The 24479-nt window shown below is 44.3% G+C and overlaps 1 protein-coding gene across 2 annotated transcripts in view; it reads left to right on the plus strand.

Moving 5' to 3' along the window:
• Positions 1-979: 979 nt before the first annotated feature.
• Positions 980-24479, plus strand: part of LOC133937214 (metal transporter CNNM4) — a 31764-nt gene continuing 8264 nt past the window's right edge. The window contains exons 1-4 of one of the 2 annotated variants that reach the window (XM_062381382.1): positions 980-2446; positions 15749-15892; positions 16184-16318; positions 18263-18432. In XM_062381382.1, coding sequence (XP_062237366.1) covers positions 1039-2446; positions 15749-15892; positions 16184-16318; positions 18263-18432 — 1857 coding nt within the window. In that variant the 5' untranslated portion in view covers positions 980-1038. The remainder of the gene's footprint in view (positions 2447-15748; positions 15893-16183; positions 16319-18262; positions 18433-24479) is intronic. The other variant, XM_062381380.1, reaches the window with a different exon arrangement.

The raw sequence follows: 24479 nt of genomic DNA on the forward strand, positions 1-24479 counted from the left end.
ATACTGAGTCCTCAGTCTAGATATATACATAAATGAAGAAGTACGAGTCGTCTCAGCTTCCCTGCTTATCTTATCTCAAAATCATTAAAATAATATTACAGTCTATGACGTTGTAAATATACTGAGGCACAACTTTTTTGAGAGTAATAAATGAGTCTAATGACGCTATAATAGTTTCTCCCTCTACCACACTGTTTACGGTTCAGTTTTAAATTGACCTGCTATATGCATTGACCATAGTTTGACCACAAGAGGGAGCTCTGTTGCCAGTAAAGAAATACACTGGGAGGGAAAACTTAATCACAGCTATTTGACTCCTGCTATTCTTTAGACTGATAGTTCTTCACATTTTTTATATTCTACTTTTTTCTCATTTCATTAAAGAGAGGAAACACTTTTATTGAAGGAATCTCTTTCTGAGGTTTTTCCTTTGACACTAACATTCACCTGAGGTCAGATTGAGCTTCAGATTGGAGCCAGTGGGTTTTCAGTGTTTGAGCAGGTTGACGGACACCCACAGTTTGTCGTCCAGCTTGTAGAGATCTGTCCTTCTCAAAGTTAAATGCTGTAAATACTTTACAACTTTCCTGAGCCATCAGAACGCTGAACTCTGAACAACTTGCAAATATGATAGATTTACATATATCCTTATTTATCGTATCCATTCTCTGCAGCATGTGATAGGTTTGTGAAGTTATTGAAGTCAGCTACTCATCAGTGGTGATGAAACTTCACAAAGCATTGAGCTAAAGCCAGGTTCATCACTTTTCCTTTTCGTTATTGGCAACGCTTTCCTGTATTTGTATGTGTTGTCACTTTTTGTTGTTTTCTTGTTTCTGCACGTAGACGACCTTAAAAGCAAACCATGTCAGTCCACCTTAACAATGGATAACCGAGGGGGCGCGGTCGATTATTTTGAGTGACGTTGCAGTCACTGATTGGCTGTTCTCGGGGAATATGTAAATTAGCCTGGAGAGGCGGGCCTTCGGAGCCGACTATGTGACGTCAGTTCCCCCGTTGGCAGAGAGCGAAACAAACATGGCGACGGACTGGTGCGGACCAGGGCTCACGGTAACTTTACTTCTCTTTTCCTGTGTTTTCTCGGGCAGCGAAGCCGCGGCGGTGACTCCGGAGCCGAGAGGGGTCACCCGGATCCTCGGCTGGAGGCTGGAGAGCAGCGACAAGCCGGCCGGGACCACGAAGGATGGGGATATCCAGGTGACCGAGGGCAGCGACATCCGCTTCAGGTTCTACGGGCTCCACTTGTTCCCCAACAGCTCGGCGCTCATCAGGTTCATGGAGCTCGGCTCCAGCGAAACGGAGGAGGAAATCCCCGGAGCTAACACGCCCGCCCCCAATAGAACTTGTCCCGAACACACGAAGGATATAGTAGTGAAGGGGGCCATGAAGTTCTGCAACCAGAGCAGCTCCGGGGTGGTCAGCGTCCAGATCAAGCAGCTTCGCAAGAGCGAGATGGTGAAGCTGTTCGCCTTGTGCGTCCGCGACCCGCAGGAGGACGACTGGTACCTGCTGGACGAACGGGACGGCCGACTGCGGGTGGTGGAGGTGAAGAAGTCCCTGCTGCCCATCTGGCTGCAGGTCATCCTCATTTCGTTCCTGCTGGTGCTGTCCGGCATGTTCAGCGGGCTCAACCTGGGGCTGATGGCGCTGGACCCGATGGAGCTCCGCATTGTGCAGAGCTGCGGCACCGAGAAGGAGAAGAAGTACGCGCGGAAGATCGAGCCCATCCGCAGGAAGGGCAACTACCTGCTGTGCTCGCTGCTGCTCGGGAACGTCCTGGTCAACACCACCCTCACCATCCTCCTGGACGACCTCACCAACTCCGGGATCGGCGCCGTGATCGCTTCCACCTGCGGCATCGTCGTCTTCGGGGAGATCATTCCCCAGGCGCTGTGCTCTCGGCACGGCCTGGCGGTCGGGGCGAACACCATCTTGGTCACCAAGTTGTTCATGCTCTTGACTTTCCCGCTGTCGTGGCCCATCAGCAAGCTCCTCGACTGCGTCCTCGGCCAGGAGATCGGCACCGTGTACAACCGTGAGAAGCTGGTGGGGATGCTGAAGGTCACCGAGCCCTACAACGACCTGGTGAAGGAGGAGCTCAACATGATCCAGGGCGCCTTGGAGCTCCGGACCAAGACGGTGGAGGATGTCATGACGCCTATCGGCAACTGCTTCATGATCCACAGCGACACCGTGTTGGACTTCAACACCATGTCCGAGATCATGGAGAGCGGCTACACGAGGATCCCCGTGTACGAGGGCGAGCGCTCCAACATCATGGACGTCCTGTTCGTCAAGGACCTGGCCTTCGTGGACCCGGACGACTGCACCACCCTGAAGACCATCACCAAGTTCTACAACCACCCGGTCCACTTTGTCTTCCACGACACCAAGCTGGACTCCATGCTGGAGGAGTTCAAGAAAGGTCTGTGCGAGTGGTGTGGGATTGTTGTGCACGTTTAGACACACAGGCCCAGGGGTTCAGGTGAAGGTGCAGAGGTCTGTACTTTAGGAATCACTGACGGTGGATGTGAAGTGCATGGATGAAGCTGTGTGTGTGTGTGTTGACAACAGTAAGTCCCCATAATGTAAATCATTTCATATTAAAGTTAGGTCAAGTTATGGTTTAGCTTTAAGCAATAACTATGTCTAAGGTTAGAGTATGTCTCCATCAGAACTGTGTGTGTGTGTGTGTGTGTGTGTGTGATGAAAGGCTGTGAGATTGCTTTGATTCAGAAACGCCGACAACATATGGGAATGCAAAGTATATATCTAAGGTCACCAAAGTTTAATGCCCCCATAAAGTTTAACTTTATGGGGCGGCAAAGGTTTACCACTGAAACAGGTTTGAAAATGCTATCATGTTTACAGTGAACCAAATTAATACAGTTATCCATATTATTGTGATATCGTTAAGAATGTTTAAAACACAAGTTAATCAATATAGCAACCGCCTCCTCCCTAGTATTATGACTTATGACCTTTTTTTGAAGAACTTTGAGTTCTGCACTGATAGTGAAGGGTGCAGGGTCATTTAAAGCTTCAACCATCAGATCATTGATCGATCAATCGATCAATAGAAGTCAATCTACTAAAATATGATAATTTGAATAAGTTTTGGTCCCTTTTAGAAGCAAAAAGACAAAAAGTCAATTCATTGGTGATCAAACATGATTATAAACTGTATATCTTTGTAGTTTAGGGCTGTCTGGTCAATACATGATAATCTGAGGACATCATCTCCAGCTGCGTTTATCACTTTTTAAATAGTTTTCACAGGAAACGATCATGAAATTGTGCGTTGACCAGAATGAAATGATATGTGATGTGATTCAGTGGCAAAAGCAGCATCACATTGATTTTAACTTTGATTTAGTTCTTATCCAGACTGTCAGGTTAAAGGTCATCGGGGAATGACACGGCTGTGGTTACTATTTGCATCAAGCATTTGACTCTGAAACTCTTCCTCTGCCAGACTCCCTCTGCTCCCGAGGGTTTGATATCAAAGACATAGTAGTTTTAGATTTCATGTTGGTGATAGATACTTCATCTGAGTGAAGGACGGATACAGAATCAAGTCGCCATGTTTATCGTTTACTATATTGGGGCGTGTAGACCGCCGTGGTAGGATTACTGAGAAGAGAGTTGTTTTTATATCTCACAGTTGGAAATATAAACATCGCTTATCACAGAAAATAAACCAAGGCTGTGCTCTTCTCACAAATAACAACTCTGCTGAGAAGCTTTGTTGAGGCTTTGCCAGAAATCAGAAGTAACAACAGTCAGGTTTGTGACTGTGGTGATATCAAAACACTTCCCCTGTTTCACTTCTCTCTCACTGCGCTGCCGTTCCTCTTTCCACACAAACACACACTCCCTCTCTCAGGAGGACACACACTCACACTGACGCCATCTCCCGCAGGGATGCAGTTTTCCTTTCTCAGGCCTCTCATCTCAAGGTCACAGACAGTAGACACACACTTGCTGTGTCTGTGGCTCAGTGCAGTGAGGAGGGAGTGATTGTCTTTCTGTCTCTGTTGTAGCATCAGTGTGCGACTGTGTAAGACGTAGTAAAGGAAGTAAAATGTCACTAAACGTTACTTCCCCTCTCAGTTCAACACTTTATAAATTCACATCTTTCTCTGTTACTTTGCACTTGTGGCTGTAAATTGACTTTAGAGTTGCTGTGGTGGTGGTGGTGTTGCTCAGCGCTCAGTGACATTTGGCCACGGAATAGCTCTGCAGCTCATCTTGTAGGAGTGGCAGGCGAGGTGGGAAGGTTTGGCAACAAGCTGCATTGCCCACACACACTAACACAGAGTTGGAAACGATCTTGGCTTAAAGCTTGGCAGCAGAGAGATTTACTCCTAAGTAGATATGAGAGCACACTGTGGGTAAACTCTGGAGTTTGAGGGTTGCCGCAGTGGAGGAAGCCTTTAGTTCTTCTCCTTGCTGCCGCTCAGATACTGGAAATACAATAAATAACATTAATTGAACAACATTTTCTCAAGGCAGCTCTATTTCACCTTTTGCTATATTGATTTAACTAGAAATATATCACAATTATAAATTACATGCAGTTTTTGTTATTTGACTGAAGGTTTCCAGGACTGTTCAACCCCTTACCCCCCAAAGTACTGGTTCCAGATACTGGAGACCCCCATCACCCCTGGACCCACACTATATGTGTTTGAGAACCACAGATCTAACCTGAATAAGATGTGACGTTATAGGACAAAGTCTTGTCAGCAGCAGTATGAGATTGCTGTGATTTGAGTGTGGTTGTATTCGAAAGTGAGCGCAGGTCAGATCAGGCGGTCTTAAGTGGTTTTGACATTTGAGGTATGTTGACACCTCGGTGGCAAAAGAAGACTTCAGGGTCGTTGTCACATGTTGTCAGCAGCTTTGTGATATTCAGTGTCACTGGGAAACCACGAGGCGTGACAGAGAACTGGAGATGGAGACTGGTGATTTGTGGTGATGGGGCCGTGGTCTGCTCTGTCGCTGATGAACAAGAGCAACTCAAAAGGCCACTGATTTAAACAGCTTGTAATTATATGTTATTACAGTCGGGTCTGGATGTAGCCTAACCACTGAGCACCTTGTAGCTTACTGAACAACAGCTATAAATAACAAGGTTTGAAGGCAGTCACAGGCCTTATTGTGCCTATTGTTGGGGTTTGGTGGCGTGGGGGGGCTCCACTCAGAGGATATTTGACTCTTGCCAGTAAATAATCATGGAAAGCAAACTATTAAAAACATGTTAAAACAAAGAGATTTTCATATCGAGTCACCGTGGGTGGGTTTTCTTTTGCTCGTATGCAAATCTAACTTTTATGAAGTTTCCAATGTGACGAGGGGGAAAGACCCAGACTTTACAATTAGTGTTCCCCTCCCCAAAAACATCCGAAATGCCCGTCTCTTGATTTGAGTGGCACCTCTAGAATGACTGCACATTGTATTGCCGTAGCTCAGGAGGTAGAGCGGGTCGGCCACTATCCTGAAGGTGGTGGTTCGATCCCTGTCTTCAGTATTCTGTGTCCTTGGACACTAACTTGCCCCTGATGGCTGTGTAGACCTGGCTGTGTCTGAGTGATGTGAAAGAAGCGCTGTATGAATGTGTGTGTGAGTGTTTAATCAGTCCATATACTATTTGAATCACTTAAGGTAATCATTAATAATGAAAACAACTGTTAGTTGCAGCCATGGAGTTTATGTTTTCTGATAATAACAGCCTGGATGCAATTTAAGTATTTCCAGTAATGTCTGCAATCACAGAAACAGATCTTCAGACAGATTAACCCGGACTTCATGTGCTCTATCCTGGCATTGTTAGGACACACAGTCTAAAAGTGTGTCTCCCCCCCCTCCACACACACACAACATATTGAGCACACACTAAGTTGAGAGGACTGCAGCTGCACCGTCAGCACTTTGAGCTCGAATGACATGATAGGAAGAGAGAGAAGAAGAAGCAGGCGGCAGATAACACAGTACCTGATGTTCAGCTGATTAGACTCTGAGTCCTGATGGATTTAGATAAGTCCACATGTCGTGAGGCTCAGACGCATATAGACCTGCAGCTAATGTTCACTGTGGTGAAGTATAATAGTGATTCCTATTATTATCATGAACAGTAAAGGCTTTAAGAGCTTTGAGGAAATGGATCGATTGCCTTTTTCACCAGAGTTAACGGGTGTAATCAGGAAGTTTAAATTGGGGGTGAACCTGCTGAAAAGACAATTGACTCCTTTGCAATTGCTAGAAGGAGAGTTTGCCTTTTCGTCACTGCCGATTGGAGCGAGAGCCAATAAGAACCCGTGTCTACTGCAGGGTCATTTGACCCGGGAGTGAAGGCCGATTGTATCCATTCCCATTTTAGACAAAAGCCAGATGTTAGTGGGTTTTATTTTGTATTGTGACCAGTGGAAAAAGGGTCTTTATTTAGTTTCGCTTATTGTTTCAATAAGCGGCTGAGCTACATGTGTGGCTGTTATGTGTTTTGAAAACAACACACGAGCAGTGGTGGCGAATCAAAACGTTGAAGTCGGACGGATAATCAATGAGCTGAAACTCCCTGGAAGGCTCCGAGACACAGATGATTCTCCACATGTTCAATGTTCACATCGTTTTCACACCGATTTGACCATATTAATTACAGCCGCTTTAAATGTCAACAATAAAATAAAAAGACCTAGATTTGACAAAGGATAAAGAAAAAGACAGAGACTGAGCCATGATGGGAAAAAGCATAATAATAGCAGCAGACTGTGTGAGAGTATATTTTCTATCCCGTCACTGGACTAATTTAAGAGATAAAAGAATGATCCCTCAGTGGAACCCACTTTTGTTTTCAGACAAAACAGGCTTTACACGTTTTTTAGAAAGTGCGTATGTAATGAAACGTTGGCTCCAGCCCTCAATCAGATATACAGATGTAATACAATGAACTCAGCAGACGGGGAAGTCGGCCAACAAGAGAGTGAGTGAGTGCATTTTGGCGTGTGTCAACAACGTGTGTGTGTGTGTGGGTAGATGTGTGTGTGTTTCCTCTCTGTGACTCAGCATGAGCTTCTCTCCTCAGAATGGAAAGAGAGACACGTGATGTCACAGGTATCTGCAGAGAGGGAGACACAGAGGGTGTTTCTGTGGAAGGCAGTAAAAAGCTGGTGACATGTGTTACACGAGTCAGAGGCTGCAGCTAGCTGTGCTCCTGCTAACCCTTCTAGCATGACAGTTGCTAACTAGTTTGACCAGAAGCACAGGAGCCTTCAAGGACGTGAAGAAGCACCAAATCCTATTTTAACAAGCCATAAAAAAATGCTTTTAAAGAGGCAGACCAGTGAGATTTAGACGTCCAGAAATCAGCTGTATCATAATTTCTAAATAGTCTGAGTCAAGCTCTGGATCCTACATTTCCCAGGATGCAACTCAACCATGTTTTTTCCACAGGTCCCCTCTAACACTATGTAGTTCGAGACAGAGGCTTTCAGTTATACGTTTGTAGTCATGGGTTAATTTTACAACCATCCCCCCCCGCGGACATTATTGTTGAGTTACACACTTTTCCAAGAGGAAGTAGTTTTTGGCTGATCATCAGATACACACGTGGCATTTTCACACTAAAACAATCCATGTCCATACTAACACGCCTGACAACGCACTATCATGTGACCACACGTGTACACTGAATAACAGCTCATCTCCTGCACATGTGAGCAGTTGTGTCATTGTAAAGCAGCGTTTAGCAAAAGACAACGGGGGTCAGCTACGTTTGTAATTGATAACCCGATGTGTTCAGAACTGGTCGGCGAGGCTAATGCCAGTTGTTTTCTTCCAGGAGGGAGTCATGTGATAGGAGCCTGGCGAATCGGTGAAGGCTACGTCGTGACTGAACATAATCAATCAGTTGTTGATGTCATCGTTTCCAAACTTCTCTGTTTTGGCGTCTCTTAAACTCTGGAGTAGTGTGGACACCTGGCGTATAATGTCATAGACTGGATGTAGCCGCAGACTTGCACCGGGGTCTGGACAGAGTGTCTGTAGGTGAGAATGCAAATGTCCGAGCCAGCTGCTCCAGACCTTTTCCTGCGAGCCTCCTAATTAAAAGTCTGGAAATTTAGGACGTGTGTGTGTGTGTGGCTGTGCGTCACATTTCCTGTTTCAAATTCATACATGAGCTTCCTTCAGGAGGGATTTGAAAACGTCTCCAGAGTGTTTACTTATTTGAAATGTTCTGGTTTTGCCAGTCCCCCCATGTTTTCACTTCCAGCTCTAATGTGGATTGTTGCATCTCCTTGTTAATGCTTTCTGCTCTGTGAGCTCATATTGCAGCAGGAGAGTTCTATTAGTATTTTAACAGTCCTCGCTGCCAAGAGTGACTGTAACCGGGACGTGGAGAAACAAATAGGGCAGAGACAAAGAGGGAGTGAGAGACACACCCATTGTCATAAAGGAGTGGAGATTCAGGTCTGCTGTGTTGACAACGTTATCAGGCTGGGGTTGGGTAATCTTTGACTTGAAGTGTGTGTGTGATTTATTATAGAATTTAAAAAAGAGGCAGACCTGGAAAAACATTTAGGTAAGAGGTTCTTGTTAGATTAAGTGTTCAGATGAGACGCTGAGGAAGGAATGTACAGAGTGAAGGTCGGCTAACATATGTGCCCATACGTGTGTGTGTGTTTGTGTACAGGGAGTGTCACAAGCTCAGGCTCATCAGGAGAGGGAGCAGGTGTGTGCAGGTGTCAGAGTACAAAAGCCATGGACGGCAATCTCTCAGATCATATGACAAAGTTACCAGCGAATTATACTACATAACACGCAATGTCCGTTCAAGTATCTGAAGTAGCTGCTGAGAAAAGCTACACAAACACATCAGCTGATACATCTGTACTGGAAATGTTTTACTCTCCACTAATCTGTTGGCAGCCACCTAACAGACAAATGGTCATTAAACACAAAGAGCATACATCAGGCTCCTAAAGACTTGGGTGTGGTGTCCAGATAAGTTCACAAACACAGATAAGGAGCAGACGATGTAGATGGAGAAGAAGAGCTGGTTCCCGAGAGGCTGAACGTGTTGAAGGTTCAACTGTAACCCTCAGTTTTTTAAAGAACTGACTCACATGAAATCAAATGCAGTTTCACAACACTTTGTTTTACTAGGGTTAGGGTTAATCAAGATGTTACAATTCAGTTCCTAAAGAAACCTAACAACTTAGATCCAAAACCAGAAATGAAACTTTCAATTGAAACATGGTTGCATCTCAGATTTCTCCATCAGTGACGATGAAGGGATCCACAGAGCTTCAGGGTGGGACCAAGCCACCGTCAGCTCATACATGTCTATTGTTGGGTTCGGTTTGAGGTCACCTTCAAAAAATGTTAAATCGCTTCCTCTACGTATTATCTAATCATCTATTTCCATGTTGTGCGTTTGCTGTTTCTCCCTGGTTTCCACTATGAATGAAAACCGGTGCAACAAGTGCAAAAACAGACAAAGGAAAATATATTTTAACAGGTGTTTTTCCATTTGATCCCATACTGGTAAATATGTAAGAAAGACTTGAGTATACATAGGCCAAAACGAGGACCAGTATCACACAGCACCTGCGGCTGCAGCATGTGACCGTCTGTTGACACAGTGCGATGTCCCTCTCGTGACTTCATGGTTCACTTGTGTTTGTGTGTTTTCTAAATCATGCCTGATGTCCAGCATGCATGAGTTTAAGCCTCAGTGCTTCTAATGGCTGGCTGCACCCTGCGATACTTCTTTTACTGTAAGAGGAACTAGAGTAGTAGTAGAAGTAGTTCTAGTAAATGTTCGTGATCTTTATACGGATCCTTACTCCACACCCTCTTTTATGTGGACGTGTGCAGCCGTTGTAAACCTGTTTCCTTGGGTCGGTGGCGATGCTGGTTTGCCACTTTCTTTCTATAACTGGAAAAGTGGAATATGATGGACAGGATTGTTTTCTTTATTTTTTCTGGTCTGTTAAGCAATCAACCTCCATTCTCGTTTCACAACTTTTCCAAGTACAAGCTGTGTTATTCCACTCAGTGATCTTGCGCGAGGTATATTATTGCTGCTATGCCCGTTTGTACCTGCAGGTTCTCCAGTTGTCGCCCGCTGGTGAAGCTTAATGGAGGATGTAGGGGCAGACACAATTCAGTCCAGTGACTGAACTGCCTGTTACGCTGCATTCCTCTGACTTCTAGGGCGCTGTGTGTTCATTAATACTTTATTAATGTTGCAGGTATCACATCTTCATATGCCACCTAATTTCACAATCCTCCGGCCATTAATTATAAACATGATTAATGTGAAGCTGATCACAGCTTCACATTTGTGTGTGTGTGTTGGTGTGTGTGTGTGTGTGTGTGTAATATGATTGATGTCTGCTGTTAGTATTTCCTGCGATGACAGTCAGTGCGACATTAAATTTTCATGGCATCTAATAAGGTCACTTCATAGTCCGTCTAAAATGTCACAAGGTGTCGGAGCTGAAAAGGATGTTGAGCGCACACATGCACACACACACACACACACACACACACACACACACACACACACACAGAGTGAAGGGGAAAAGTCCTCAGTTCAGTACCTTAACTGTGTGAGAAGGTATTATTATAAAGAGCAGAGTTTAAAGGAACCTTTGGAAAAAACACACACACACACACACACACACACACACACACACACACAGACGCTGTTGGAGGCCTTCACCATGGTAACTGATGCCAAGAGGCAAGTGAGAGGAACTTGAGAAGGACGTGGGAAGTCGAGTCAGTGGAGGGGGGGGGGGGGTCTCACTACTTGTTTTCAAGTTGTGACGTTTCCTGCCTCTTCCCCATGTTAATATAACACACGTTTGTTCAGAAACTCAAATGTTGATACATTATCTGTCCATTGACTCATGGTTATTAATTTCATCATCTTTTCAGCTATAGTCGTCTTCTTGTTCTTTTTAAATCAAGACCACGGGGCTGGTACTGAAGGGTCGTAATTATTGGGTATATCTGGCAGTGTAATGCTTGGTCAAATAAAGTATTCACACACACACCCACACACACACCCCTCTTGTAGCTCGTACCATGTGACACTGAGACACTGGTGTGCATTGTCTTGGTGTGGGATTGCCTCGATGGTTTATATTTCAGCTCCACTGTCATGCTTTTGTCAGCACCTACTCACCAAATCACAACCAAACCTTCACATGGCATTGGTGAGGATGTGGTTATGAGATGCTAGGATGTAGTTGTGTTACTAAAACAATTACAAATTAATCTACAGAGCAAACTTCAGCCATTTGAACTGTGACTTCCTAGCCTCACTGTCCTTAAAGAGTAACTTGATCTGCATGGCTCGCCATGCTTAGCTGGAAAAACAGGTTTGAAGAGCTTGACCACTCCTGCACAACAACCCTTTGTGTGTGTGTGTGTGTGTGGACTGTTTTTACACAAGTGTGAGTGTGCGCTCTTTGTTTAATCCCCTCACAGCATGCATGTTTGGCCGTCGGTGGCTGTGGTCACTGCTGCTGATATGTGGGCTGTGTTTTGCGTGTGGGCGGTATGCGGGAGGCATTCCTCTCCCATACAGAACCCATCGCTCTGCCGCTCCACTCGTCTTTTTTTGTTGTTGATGTAACATGTCAACAAACAGGCCGGTGCTCCGGCTGGTGGCGGGACTGCCACAGGCCAGAGAATCCACCGGGAAGGTCACCCTACCTCCTGGGATTATCAGTGCATGTGCAAAAAAAAACAGCGATGAATGGATTCAGTTTAATTAACGACTTGAAAGTGAGAAACGCTCACTTATTAAATTTCATGGATTAAGTTGAACACATATTAAAATCATGAGCCGGTTCTAAACGGGCGGGAGGGAGTCGACCCAGAGAGCTGGAAGCAGAAATTCTCGGAATGTTTTTGTGTTGAATTATTGTTCATCTGGGAGTGAACATGCTGTGATGTGTGTGTTCAGAGAAAGAGGCGCTGCAGTCGGTGGCTCGGCAGCGCTGAGTGTTGCTAACAAAGGTCAGCGTGTTTCTCGGTTCCTGTTTTCGCTCATCGCTCTTCTCTGTTTGTCACATTGTGAAAGAATCAGAATTTTCCGTCCCCCCCCCCCCCCCCCCCACCCTGCCAAGGAACCAGGTTTTGTTTCGAGGACACACACTGAATGGAGGTTGGAATTGCTTTTCTTCTGAATCATCTTCATCATCTTCATCATCCTCTAATGAGAGGGAAGGTTTTGTTTCAGCTGTTTTCCTCTAATCAGGGTTCAGAGACGCAGCCGTTGTCAAATCACTCCTCACTCCCTGTTCTCCGTCCTGAGTGATCTGATCACCAGTGGACAGCTCTCAGGCGTGAACGTTGAAGATGCATCTGGGATCTGATCACGGGACGCATGTGACCATTCTTTTCTCCCTGTGAAAGCAGATGCATCATGGGCAGTTTGGGAATTGAACTGTGGCTTTCTGTGTGTCTGTGTGTCCCTCTCTAATTTCCCTTCCGTTTTCTAACCACAATCTGTCAGTCTGTGCGACTCACACGCAACACACAAATATCACTGCTGTGCAAACGCAGTGAAGAGACATTTAAAAAGCGACGTAACATTAACACAAGGACACTACAGGAGGAATGAAGGTTTGACATTTTTTATTTTAATGATCAAAAAACACATTGTAGAGAAAATCAAAGTCTGTAACTTGTAGCAAAAATGGACAAACTCCAAATAACATCAACACAATATATTTCAGCTGTGTTTCTGGATGGAGGGAGGAAGTGGAGAGCAGTTGATGATATGTATTTATAACTCGGGTGTAGATCTATAAACCTTAATGTGTGACTTCCGATGTGAGGATACAGTTTTCAGTCACCTCAGCTCAGAGTGTGAGGAGGAACAAAAATCATAATCTGTTGTGTCAGATTCTCAGTTTGTTTAGTGACAGCTGTGTTTATATCGTGTGTGGGCCTGAGGTGATCGTGCTGCACCGACTCAGTCACATGATCTCATGTTGTGTGATGAGCAGATCTCATCTGCACACACACACAGACAGACACACACAGGAGCTGGGTGACATTAAAAATGTAGACTCAGCTGACGTAGGTCAGACACTGAATGCAAACAACAGCATGCACTTGGCTGAACTTCCGTGATCCCTGCTTGCGTGTCTGTGCATGTGTAAGTGTGTCTGTGTGTGTGTTGGTTAGTGTGTATGCTCTGAAATCAATAGACTCTAAATTGACTCTCCAGTAACTGGGGGTAAGTATGTCCCCTGGGGTCGTACTTCCTCTGAAATATTGACTCAGCACCACAGGGACACACACACAAACACACAAACACACACACACACACACACAAACACACACACACACACACACACACACACACACACATGCGTGTACACTCTGTGCCTTTTCCATTACACGATTGCTCTATTTTCGTTGCTACAGTGATTCCATGTGTGGAATGAACAATAATCTGTTAATAAACGTCCTCTGAGACATTGTGTCGGTGGGACACTCGACGGATGTTCCTCCTTTATTTCTTGTAATCTCTGGTGGATCGAGAAACTCATCTTGGGACTTTTCAGTTTCTCTTACGAGCGAACGTCAGCACGGACTCTTTACCTGCCGTGCTGAGATCTTACAATATAACAGAAACCTTTAATATATTGGGTTCCCACTATGAGATGAATAATATAAACACTGTCTCCATTCCACTTTCAAGTTGAACTTTTATTTAAAGATAAACTTCAGGGACTTATTCAGGTCCTCAGATCTTCTGGATGAACGTGATAAAGTGACCTGAATATAACCAGACGCTTCATGTTGGTGCCTTGTTGTCCAGTCATGGCCATGAATGTTGGGCCTTGCCGCCTCCTCTGGAGACGTTAGCATCCAGACTAAATAAACAACACATCCTCCGCCCACTCGACAATCTCATGTCCTGAATCACAGACTCCCCCAGTAAAGCCTGCATGCTGGGAAATGGATTCCTCGAAGTTCCTTCTGCTGTTTTCGTGTTGTAAAACCAAGCGATGTCAAAGCTGAGATTGTGTGGCGTGTATGAGCTGTGTGTGTTTGTGTGTATGTGTGTGTGTGTTGTCGTGCCAGTGGCGCCCACTTTGCCAGGACATGCAGGCAGACTTCAAGGACACCCGGTCTCTCTCTCACACACACACACACACACACACACACACACACACACACACACACACACACACACACATCTAACAAAAACACTTAAAGCCTTTGGTCTTCTTTTAATTGGAGGTCATGAGAGCTCTTTGCAAATCCCATTGATCTGCGTCTCTTTCTGGAAACAAAGACAGTGGACGGACCTTTGTGCTTTTCTCTCTGTCTCTACCTCTTCCTCTCTTTTGTTTCATCCTCTATCGCTCCACGGTAGCTTGGCGGTTTTAGGCACATGTGGAAAAACAAGTCTGTGTAGTAAACCAGACGCTGTTTCCACGATCGGAAGACGACTCCTCCTATAGTTAGGAATCAAGTCGACTCACACACAGTCCCCTGCTCAAATCCAGTCACTTAATGCTGTGTGTGTGTGTGTGTGTGTGTGTGAGAGACACACACAGAAGGTCATAACACCAGTTGCCTGCATGTGCATCTCAACATGTGCTCCCTGTGTTTGTGTGGTTAGAAGGAAGGAGCTGCAGTCGGGGATCGAACCCGTTATATCCTACGAGTGCTTCCCTGTGGCCACATCATTAATAATTTAGAGCATCAGCAGGTTGAACTCAGCGTCTCCCTGCACTGTGAAGGCTTTGTCATGTGGAGAATGTTTGTGTGTGTGTCGTTGTGTTGTACAGTAACACTTCATCGACCAAAGTCCAGACCCAGCCCCGGCTCTAATGACCTGTACACATTAACAGGCTTTTTGTGCTGCAAGTGGAGCGTGTGGGCAGATGGGTTAATGTTAGAGCAGGGCCGCTGTCGCACAGGAATCCAACACAATTGTTTGTCGTGATTTAAGGGGCTTGGCAACGCACTGTCTGGCCTGAGTCACAGCAGCTTTACGAGTTCTGCAATGTGTGTTTGTGTGTTTGTGTGGGTGTGGGTGTGGGTGTGGGTGTGAGATGTCGTGTGTTGAAACCTCAACAGGAGAGAGTGCAAACGATGATGGTTTCTAGCCTGCTGTAGTAATCTGAGGGAAGTTAATGTCAGAATCAGTGTGTGTGTGTGGGGGGGGGTCACAGTAGCTGTACATGACATGTAGTTACAGACAGGAAGCATCTGTCTCATCTGAATGTCACTGAGTGGAGTGCACGTCTCCACTAAGGCCTAACACACACATACAGTTCCCTTTAAAGATCCATGATTTTGTCTTATTTCTTTTTTTACTCTTGCTGCTGTAATACTGCAAATGTCCCTGTTGTGGGACTAATAAAGGAATTCTTATCTTATCTTATTATCTTGGAATATCATGCAACATTAAAGAGTGATTTAAAAACAACTCCTGGTTCTGCCCCCTGATCCGGATCTGTATCACAGTTTATTGGTACAATCTATCCTGACCTAATCCTAATCCTTCCACCGAGTGTCTGTAAAGCTCTGTCCAGTTATTTCTCCTGTCTTCTTTATGATGCACATCTTCTGTAAAGGACACAGACAGACAGAGGATTCTCCATTAACACTTAGTTATTATAGTAAGTGGAAGGAATCGATGAATAAATGAAGTAAAGTTGCTTGTGTTTGTCTCCCTCAGGAAAGTCCCACCTGGCCATTGTGCAGAAGGTGAACAACGAGGGGGAGGGAGATCCCTTCTACGAGGTGTGCGGCCTGGTCACCCTGGAGGACGTGATCGAGGAGATAATCAAATCAGAGATTCTGGACGAGTCGGACCTTTACAGTGAGTTTGACTTTGCTTTGTTTATCAGGTCTTATCACCGGGACAGTCGCCCAGTCTGCAGATAAAGATGTTAGTTATTTCATTAGTTTATTATTCGTTATCTTATTGTTGTTGTATATGTAAGATGCACACCAACACAGAACAGCCAAGATGATTCACTGTGCTGCTGTAAAACCACTATAATCCAGGTTCTTCCCATTGCATCAACCTTTTCAACTTTAAGTTTACTTTTTTAATTATTAACTGTTTGTGTCTGTGTGTGTCTGTTTGTGTGTGTGTCTCATTTCTCAGCTGATAACCGCACCAGGAAAAAGGTGGCGCCCAATAAGAATAAGCGAGACTTTTCTGCCTTCAAGCACGAGAATGAGTCGAAGGTGAAGATCTCTCCTCAGCTGCTGCTCGCTGCTCATCGCTTCCTGGCTACAGGTGTGTGTTCGATCTTCAGGACCTTCTCAGGATAAACACTGACCGGGGGGGGAGGGGGGGCTGTAGGTCACTGTAGGTCAAGTATACATTTGAACATATGTCTAAGTGATGCTGCTGCAGATTCTCTCATGCTTCCATCTGACAACCAAGGCTGGTCCATTACAGCGATGAGGTTATGTTTGTTTATGTGGACGATCTATTTATGATCCATGCGACATTCCAGCCTGCGCCTCCCGCCACAGGAAGAAGCTGGAGTCCAGCCAGCTGCATGGATGTGATGCCACCGCCGCCACGCTCCACAACGTGTTGCGGTGTCTGTGTAGCGAGCGTTGGCTGATACGCTCTGCCAGAGGCCGTTAGCACTAGCCGCAGCTAGCGTGACCTTGCACTTCCCCGGATCTCACAGACACTGTGGTGTAGCAGCGTGCCAGAGTCTTCCTCTGCAGGCATTACGTCAGTGTCTGCTTACGTTGTTTCTGTTTTCTTTCTCAGGATGTTGCGCTAATTTTTCTTACTCGATTCATTACACAGGAATTCACTTTTTCATTTTTTTCAGAGGCTCTGTTTGGTCGGTCACGCATTCCTGACCAGGAAGTTACTGTTTCCTTGTTTATCTTGTTCTGATGAATGATCCCTTCCCAGCTGTTTTAAGATGTTTGGGTCTGATTTCTGTTGCGGCTGACATGAGTCATCTGAAGAATCACTGGCTTCTGACTGAAGTGTTCCAGATTAATGTAACGCTTCATAGCACACGTAGATGTTTTTAATTCTCAATCTGAAAAACAAAAACCATTAATACGCTGTGAAACGTCTTCCATTCAATTCTATGTCCTTGTGTCTGTATGTATCTACGTTTAACTTGAATGATCCCGGTTTGTTCTGCACAACGAAGCGTACGTCAGATCTTTACTCCACTGATGTCTGAAGCTCACTCGTCAAGTCAGTTCATCCCTTATGAATTCCTGCTCTGGACTCATGTGCCTCACCTCTCACTGTGCGCTGCAAAGGGTTTTGTTTGCATGCTGGAGTCTTTGTTCTGCGTCTGGGTGGAGACCGAGGCACTTTGAGCTCTGGTTGCAACAGGCCAACTCTCCAGCAGTTGAGAAATGTATGAAAAACAAACACATTTCACCTCTTCACCTTTTTTTAAAGAGGACAATGCACATTAATCATCATTGCTGTGTGTTCAGTGTTCTAGTGCTACCAAGTTGAAACCAGCAAATTATTATATATTTAAGTTTAAAAACATCGTCTTAATTCAGTTATCAGAAGAATAAGAATAACTTTTTTCTGAAGTTAATGTCCCATGTGGTTTTTTTTCCATTAGCCTGACAAAGAGCTGATCTTCATTTAAATGCATCTGAAAGTTCCAACACTAATTCACCCACTGTCCATTTATTTCACTGTGTTTACGCTTAATGCTTCGTTAAACTCTGCTCACTGTTGATTATCGGTTTGCCTGTTGCATCAACATCATGTATGAATCACACACATTATATCTCATACTACACTCAATCACATGAATGAGAAAGTGTGTGAATCGCTGTTGGGTGTCAGCCAATCCACCTAAAGTAATAAAAGTAATGAGAGTCATAAAATCCTATTGGCAAATTGATTGAAAGGTGTCAGTAGGTGTTGATGGAATATATGTATTAAAATCTGACTGCAGTATCCACAGATTATTATAGTGTATATATGTAAAGTGTGTTCAAATGTTCATATTTCTTGTGTGTTTGTTTAGGATTATTTATTTGATGCAACAAAAACAGGACGAAATGTCCTGATTGCATATATCAGTGGATCCTCACTTCCACGGCTTCTTCCCTCAATCTGTACCACACATACTCTGGCTCCTTGTTGGGAGGAAGTGGAGACATTCATCTTTATACACAGTTTATGATCTTTGGTTTCAAGCTAATGAAAAGGTTTCTCTCTTCCCTGCAGAGGTGACCCTGTTCAGCCCGGCGCAGATCTCCGACAAGGTGCTGCTGAGGATCCTGCGGCACCCCGAGGTGATCCAGGAGATCAAGTTTAACGACAGCGACAAGCGCTCGCTCAGTCACTACGTCTACCAGAGGGGCAAACCCGTGGACTTCTTCGTTCTCATCCTGCAGGTATGAAACAATACTGCTACTTGTTTATCATCTGCTCGGGTTCTGGGAGTTTCTCTGGCTGCTGTCTCAGGAAAGAGAGAAAGTAGTTTTGGCTCTACCTGGATTCAGATTGAAGTTGTTTTGGATTTCTTGTTTTTTTTTTTCACACACACCCACACGCACACACTAATAGTTTGAAACATCCGCCTACACACTCCCACAAACACACCAACACGTGTGCACACAAGGTAAAAATCTACTTTTACACAAACTTGCATTGTCAGATGACTGTTGAGGCCTTTAGGAGCAGTGCTTTCTGTGCCCCCCCCTTCTCCACGGACTTTTAAACTTTGTACAACTTTTACATGAACAGAAACACCCATATAACACACTAGAGGAAGGAAACACGGTTAAAGCAACATGTGTCTCCTTTAACGGTTAGTTTATTGACAGATATTGAGACCAGGTGCTTGAGGAAAAGCTTTTAAAAAGTCTAGAGTCATTGTTGTTATCGCAGCAGCAACAGTTTGGAAGTGTCGACGGTTTTAAAGTCAATTAACTCTGCGAGGAGATTAGTCATCAACTTTAAGGTTTTAAAGAGCCAGAGCTGGTGCAGTGCCAGGCTGACGGGTGACGGCAGAGACGGAGAGAGGGTGAGGTTTCCACAGCTGTGACCTTGAGCTGAGAGGCTGTGATGGAGGAGGGACGTGACTCTGCCCCTGAAGGACTTCACTAATTGATCCCTATTATGTAAGAAGTTGGCAGAGGGGGGATGGGGAGGACACATACCCGCCTACAGTCAGTCAGCTGTCAATACACTAATCCCAAACACACAGACACACACACACACACACACACACACACAGCCTGAGAGTCTCTACCTCCCTCTGTATGTTCACACACTGTAAACACACAGAAGTCCCTGCAGCGCTTCTACACGTTTGTTGTATCTGCTCTGTGTACATGTACACGTGTGCTTGAATCCCACTGGCTGGGAAAATTTACACTCCATTGTCTCAATCACACACATTCACTTCCCACACGTCAGTCGTGTCATTGTCCCCAAACAGTCATTAACCAAGTCAGATAATCCGGGATCGGTTTCAGCTTTCTCCTCGCCGCTCGTCTTAGTGGGGGTTTCGCCTCGTGGGGGGTCGGACGGCGTCGCGGAGAGACCCCACATGTGGAATAATCCACTGGGACCCTTTTTTTGTATGGGGAGGCATTTAGTGTCAGCATGCCAGAGAGGGAAACTTTCCACCACTGCTTTGTGTGAGAGGGAGAGGGATCCTGCTGGAGCCGGGAGACGTAAATAGATCAGTGTAGAGAGGTTGATTATGGAAAATCCTCTGAGTTTCAGTCAGATTAAAAAAAAAAAATGAGTCGGTTGTCTCAGTTCTCACAAAACGCTGCTTCGGTCTCTGTCGGTGCACTAGTGTCAGGGTATGTCTCATTTTAGATGTAGTTTAATTCCCAGGTCTTGGATACATCAGCTGTATCATCATTCACATTAGATGCACTATTTCCTATGGATCCTGTGCTGGTTCATATTCTCATATACTCTATAAACTGAAAGACATATTCATATCCTCGTAATTTAGAGTTTTGGACGAGCCCTTGAGGAGACGGCTTGTGTAAAAGTCTGAGTTCTGTAAACAAAATTCACATTCCAGGAGGGCTAGTTTGTAAATGGAGGAAACTGACCAGAGAGAGAGAGAATGCAGAAGAAGAAAGATGCAGAAGAAGGTTTTAACTGTGGTTAGTTGTGATGCGTGACAACAGCTTATTGATTCTTAAAAAGAAAATCTATATTGTGAGCGTTGGTTGTGGAGGGAGCACAGGCAACACTGTGCCCAGGTGAAAAGGAAGGACTCACTGCCAGGATGTGGACACGGGGCGTGATGTGGAGCGTTTATTGATCTTATGTAGGATTGTTGTGTACAGAGATTAACTGTGCATATAAAGGTGCGCAGTTGTAAAAGAGTATTTTTCCTTTTGAGTAATATAGAAGACCAGATTTGATGAGGAGGAAGAATTAGATGAAATGAATAAAGAGAGGCTGAGCTGATCTGTCAAAGGTCAAGGGGTCGACAAAAACATAATCCTAACATACACTATGTAAAGATGGATGACTGGCTGCTGTATAGCACACAAACATGTATCATAACATCAACATATCTCAGTTATTCCTAAACTATTCCCAGTTATATGATGTCATTGAATCAGAGACGTGTTGAAGAAGTCAGGAAATGATGTCATGTGTGGATCAGAAATACATTTTTCCCAGTGTCTCTTTCAGGACGGTAGGCGCCATGTTTATATAGATCTAAAAATGTATTTATGGTTATATGGTAGGAATGATTACATCATGACATCATCTTTAAAGACTGGCTGCTCCCGTTGTGAGAACCCAGTTGGAGTAACAGATTGAATGCTGGGAAATGCTGTGAACAGGACACGGGAGGTTCGCTGTGACTCTCCAACACTGAGTCCTGTAGAGAGGAGAGATCATGAGAAATAAAAACACGAGTTACAGATAATTCAGTGTCCTTGTTCCACTCCTTTTATAGCGTGTGCATGATTTTCCATGGTAGTGATGTGCTCTGTCTGTCGACAGGCTGATGTTTATGAGCCGTGTGATTCATGCCTCTGTAAAGATGCTCTGTGATTCTCACAGTGTCAGGATCAGATCATGGTTCTGGAAACTTGAACCTGCTCTTGGGAAATGTTATAATGAGATAAATTCTGAACCAAAGAGATGCTCCCCCCCCCCCCCCCCCCATACTAAATTAATTGGGTTTCGTTAACTTTTACTGTCAGTAAAACTGTAAAGTATCTTTACTTACTTTACTTTTCTAGATGACAGTCAAATCTAAATATTGTAGGTTTTTACTGACAGATTCTAGTGTCTTCTCCTCTTCTAAGGTCATATTGATGTTAAGAGAACTGAGCCTGTTTCCTTTGAAATGATGGAGACGACCATGTCTCCTCCCTCAGTGCACCATGGTCCACCCACCATTCCCCCAAAAATAAATGATTAAGTTTGTTTTCTTGACCTATGTCTAAAAAAAACTAAATCTGGGTTCTGGTGTTGTGGTCATTGTCATTATTATGTCCTCACTTTGCTTATTTTGTCTAAACAACCCGAGTGAAGTTTCTGTGCCTGGTGGTTGATTCTATAAATACGATTGTTGTAGCTGCATTTCTGGATAATCACAGAATTGTGAGCAACTATATAAACATATCCTGTGTGTGTGTGTGTGTGTGTGTGTGTGTGTGTGTGTGTGTGTGTGTGTGTGTGTGTGTGTGTGTGTGTGTGTGTGTGTGTGTGTGTGTGTGTGTGTGTGTGTGTGTGTGTGTGTGTGTGTGTGTGTGTGTGTGTGTGTGTGTGTGTGTGTGTGTGTGTGTGTGTGTGTGTGTGTGTGTGTGTGTGTGTGTGTGTGTGTGTGTGTGTGTGTGTGTGTGTGTGTAACCTCATACCATTGAGACTTGGGAGTCAGAGATGGTTTGACTTTACATTGACTCGTAGTTCGTGCTGCGTAAGTGACTCAGGGATTTTGCTCAGAACTGATATCAACCATTAACTGAGGTCAGTGGTTCATTTTGTGACACATGGTCACAAACCACTAAACACAGAGGCCTGTGACAGATATACACACACACACAGAAACACACACACACACGATTGCCACCAAAGACTATTTTTAATAACCTGCCTAAAATACGTAATCAGGCTTGTTTAAAACCTGTGATCACAGATATCTACAGGTGTTCAGTATATCATCGTCTTAATCAAAAGGCTATAAGTATAAAGATAAGTCTACTTTATATTGACCCTATATCCGGTCTGACTGTCTTCCTCCTCTTTTCATAAAACGACTTTTCTTACCTCCAGGCCTTAAACAAGCTCGACTGCTCCTCTGTGGTTACTGACTCCACGTGCACCTCCTCTCTGGCACTGGAGGGTAATTGATCAATCAAGGCGAGAAAGAGCGACGTGTGTTTAAAAAAAAAAAAACACATGTCGGTTCGGGACTTCCGCGGGGACACAAAGTTCTCTCACAGGCTGTCGATGAGTCATAACGCACAAACCTGAACTTCGGCCAAACCCACCTACAGCGCACGTCTCACACACAACCACACACACACACCTGTTGATTGTTAAGCTGGGACACAACCCCAAGGTCGTGTTCTACTGTAATCAAAATATTAACTGCCTATATCAAAAATCCAGAATAGTAACCCTGTCTTTTTCATAGCAAATAATACAAATATAACGTGTTTTTTTGTATGATAACTTCATATTTTTAGTGAAACCTGTACCGGTTCAATTAAATGCAGTGGTAGCGTTCTTTTCATTTTTAACAATGACATCACATTAGCAGTAAAAGTAAAACTCTCACTGTTAAAAATGAGAATCCTCATCTGTATGAGTCAGGGTTTGACGTGCGTGCTCAAAGCCTGTTTTCTAATAAAAGCCCACTGTGGCTCCAGTATCTTCCCAGTAGTGTTGACAGGCTGCACCATGCCAGTTTGGGAGAACAGGTTTGACCGGAGCCTCTCCCTCTGTTTCTATTCACGTCTGAGTTTGTGCACGTGGTTCAGGTCTAAGCATTTGACCCCAGGCCAATGCTGACACATGCAGGGTTTGACCATATGTTGGGAGGTGATTAGCAATTTTTTCTAACATGCTGATACATTATAAGTGGCAGGAAGGTGGAGATGGAACCAAGGAGCTTTAACCTTCGTCTCAGGGGTCAAATGAAGATGTCACGCTGCTGAGAACCTCTCGTTCTGCAGGTGGACTCATGTAGGATCATGAAATCCAACATCCCAACAATCTGATGGTCAGTGGCTGGAGGCTTGATGTCTTCGTCATCTGTCCAGCCGTCACATTCGGACAAACTTTGAATTGGACCCAAAGATGAACTGATTAGATTTCAGTGGGTGAAGGTTAAAGGGTCAAGGTCACGGTGCCCTCATGTTCTTTTAAACCACATGTATCAAGAGCACACAAAGGAATTTCTTTATGAACATGGAGATCAAAAGTCAAGGTCACTGTGACCTCAGGAAATGTTTGTTTTGCCTCATGAACGTGTTAATGTAAAATCTTTGACATGATTTCTCAAGTGGGACTTTGGGAAATGACTTCACCTTTTGAACCAGTTAAAGATGAACTGATTGGATCTCAAAGGTCAAAGGTCAGAGTGACCTCACATAAATAATATAATGTCTCTAGACTGAAGCTGAAACAACCATGATGCGGTAACTCTACTTAATTATACTTATTGGTTATTTGGGGACAACAATTTATGATCTGAGAACATGTGTTTTAAAAAAAAACATATTTAGATTGAGCTTGTATCAACCATCAAGGATTGATAAATATGAATCACAGATTAACCAACAGTACAAAAAACTGCTAGGTAAGTATTAAACAATTGCGTTGCATCATCACATGCACTCTTACCTTTTTATTGTTTTGTGGGATTACCGAGCAAACTTGTATGTGTTGTAAAGCTCTGAATAGTTTTGTCGTTTGGTGATAATGACGGGCTGTGCCACACCCTGGTTTAATGAAGCAGGCCCAAAGGCGTGGAACTAAATCACACTTTGTTTTGAGCATGTGGCAGCAAGATCAGAAACATGAAGCCCACATGTTCCTTAGCTTTACCTCAAGGTTTTCATTTCAACCACTGTCCTGTTTGTTTGTTTGTTTGTTTGTTTCCCAGGGTTGGATGAATCAGGGAAGGGAGTTCTTTTTTTTTTTCTCAACATTTTCCCAGGGAATAATTCATAGATCTTGACTGGAAATAAGATATTTAGGGGTCTGAACGTTAGGGCAGCTTGTCTGAGTTTTATGGAGCTGTTGGGCCATGTGGGAGGAAGGAGATGAAACGAATCCTATTCCAGTTTGTTTGTTTGTTTGTTAGCTGAATGGATTTCCATGAAACTGTATTTTGATTCAAATGGAAATCTGGATCTAGTAGTATTAAATGTAGTTTAATAAGGGGTTATGCTATTTTTAACCCCTGTGCAGCTTTGACTACAGAGGTTAAACCTCTTTT

The sequence above is a fragment of the Platichthys flesus genome, chromosome 3 (genome assembly GCF_949316205.1).
Source record: "Platichthys flesus chromosome 3, fPlaFle2.1, whole genome shotgun sequence".
NCBI classification, from domain to species: domain Eukaryota; kingdom Metazoa; phylum Chordata; class Actinopteri; order Pleuronectiformes; family Pleuronectidae; genus Platichthys; species Platichthys flesus.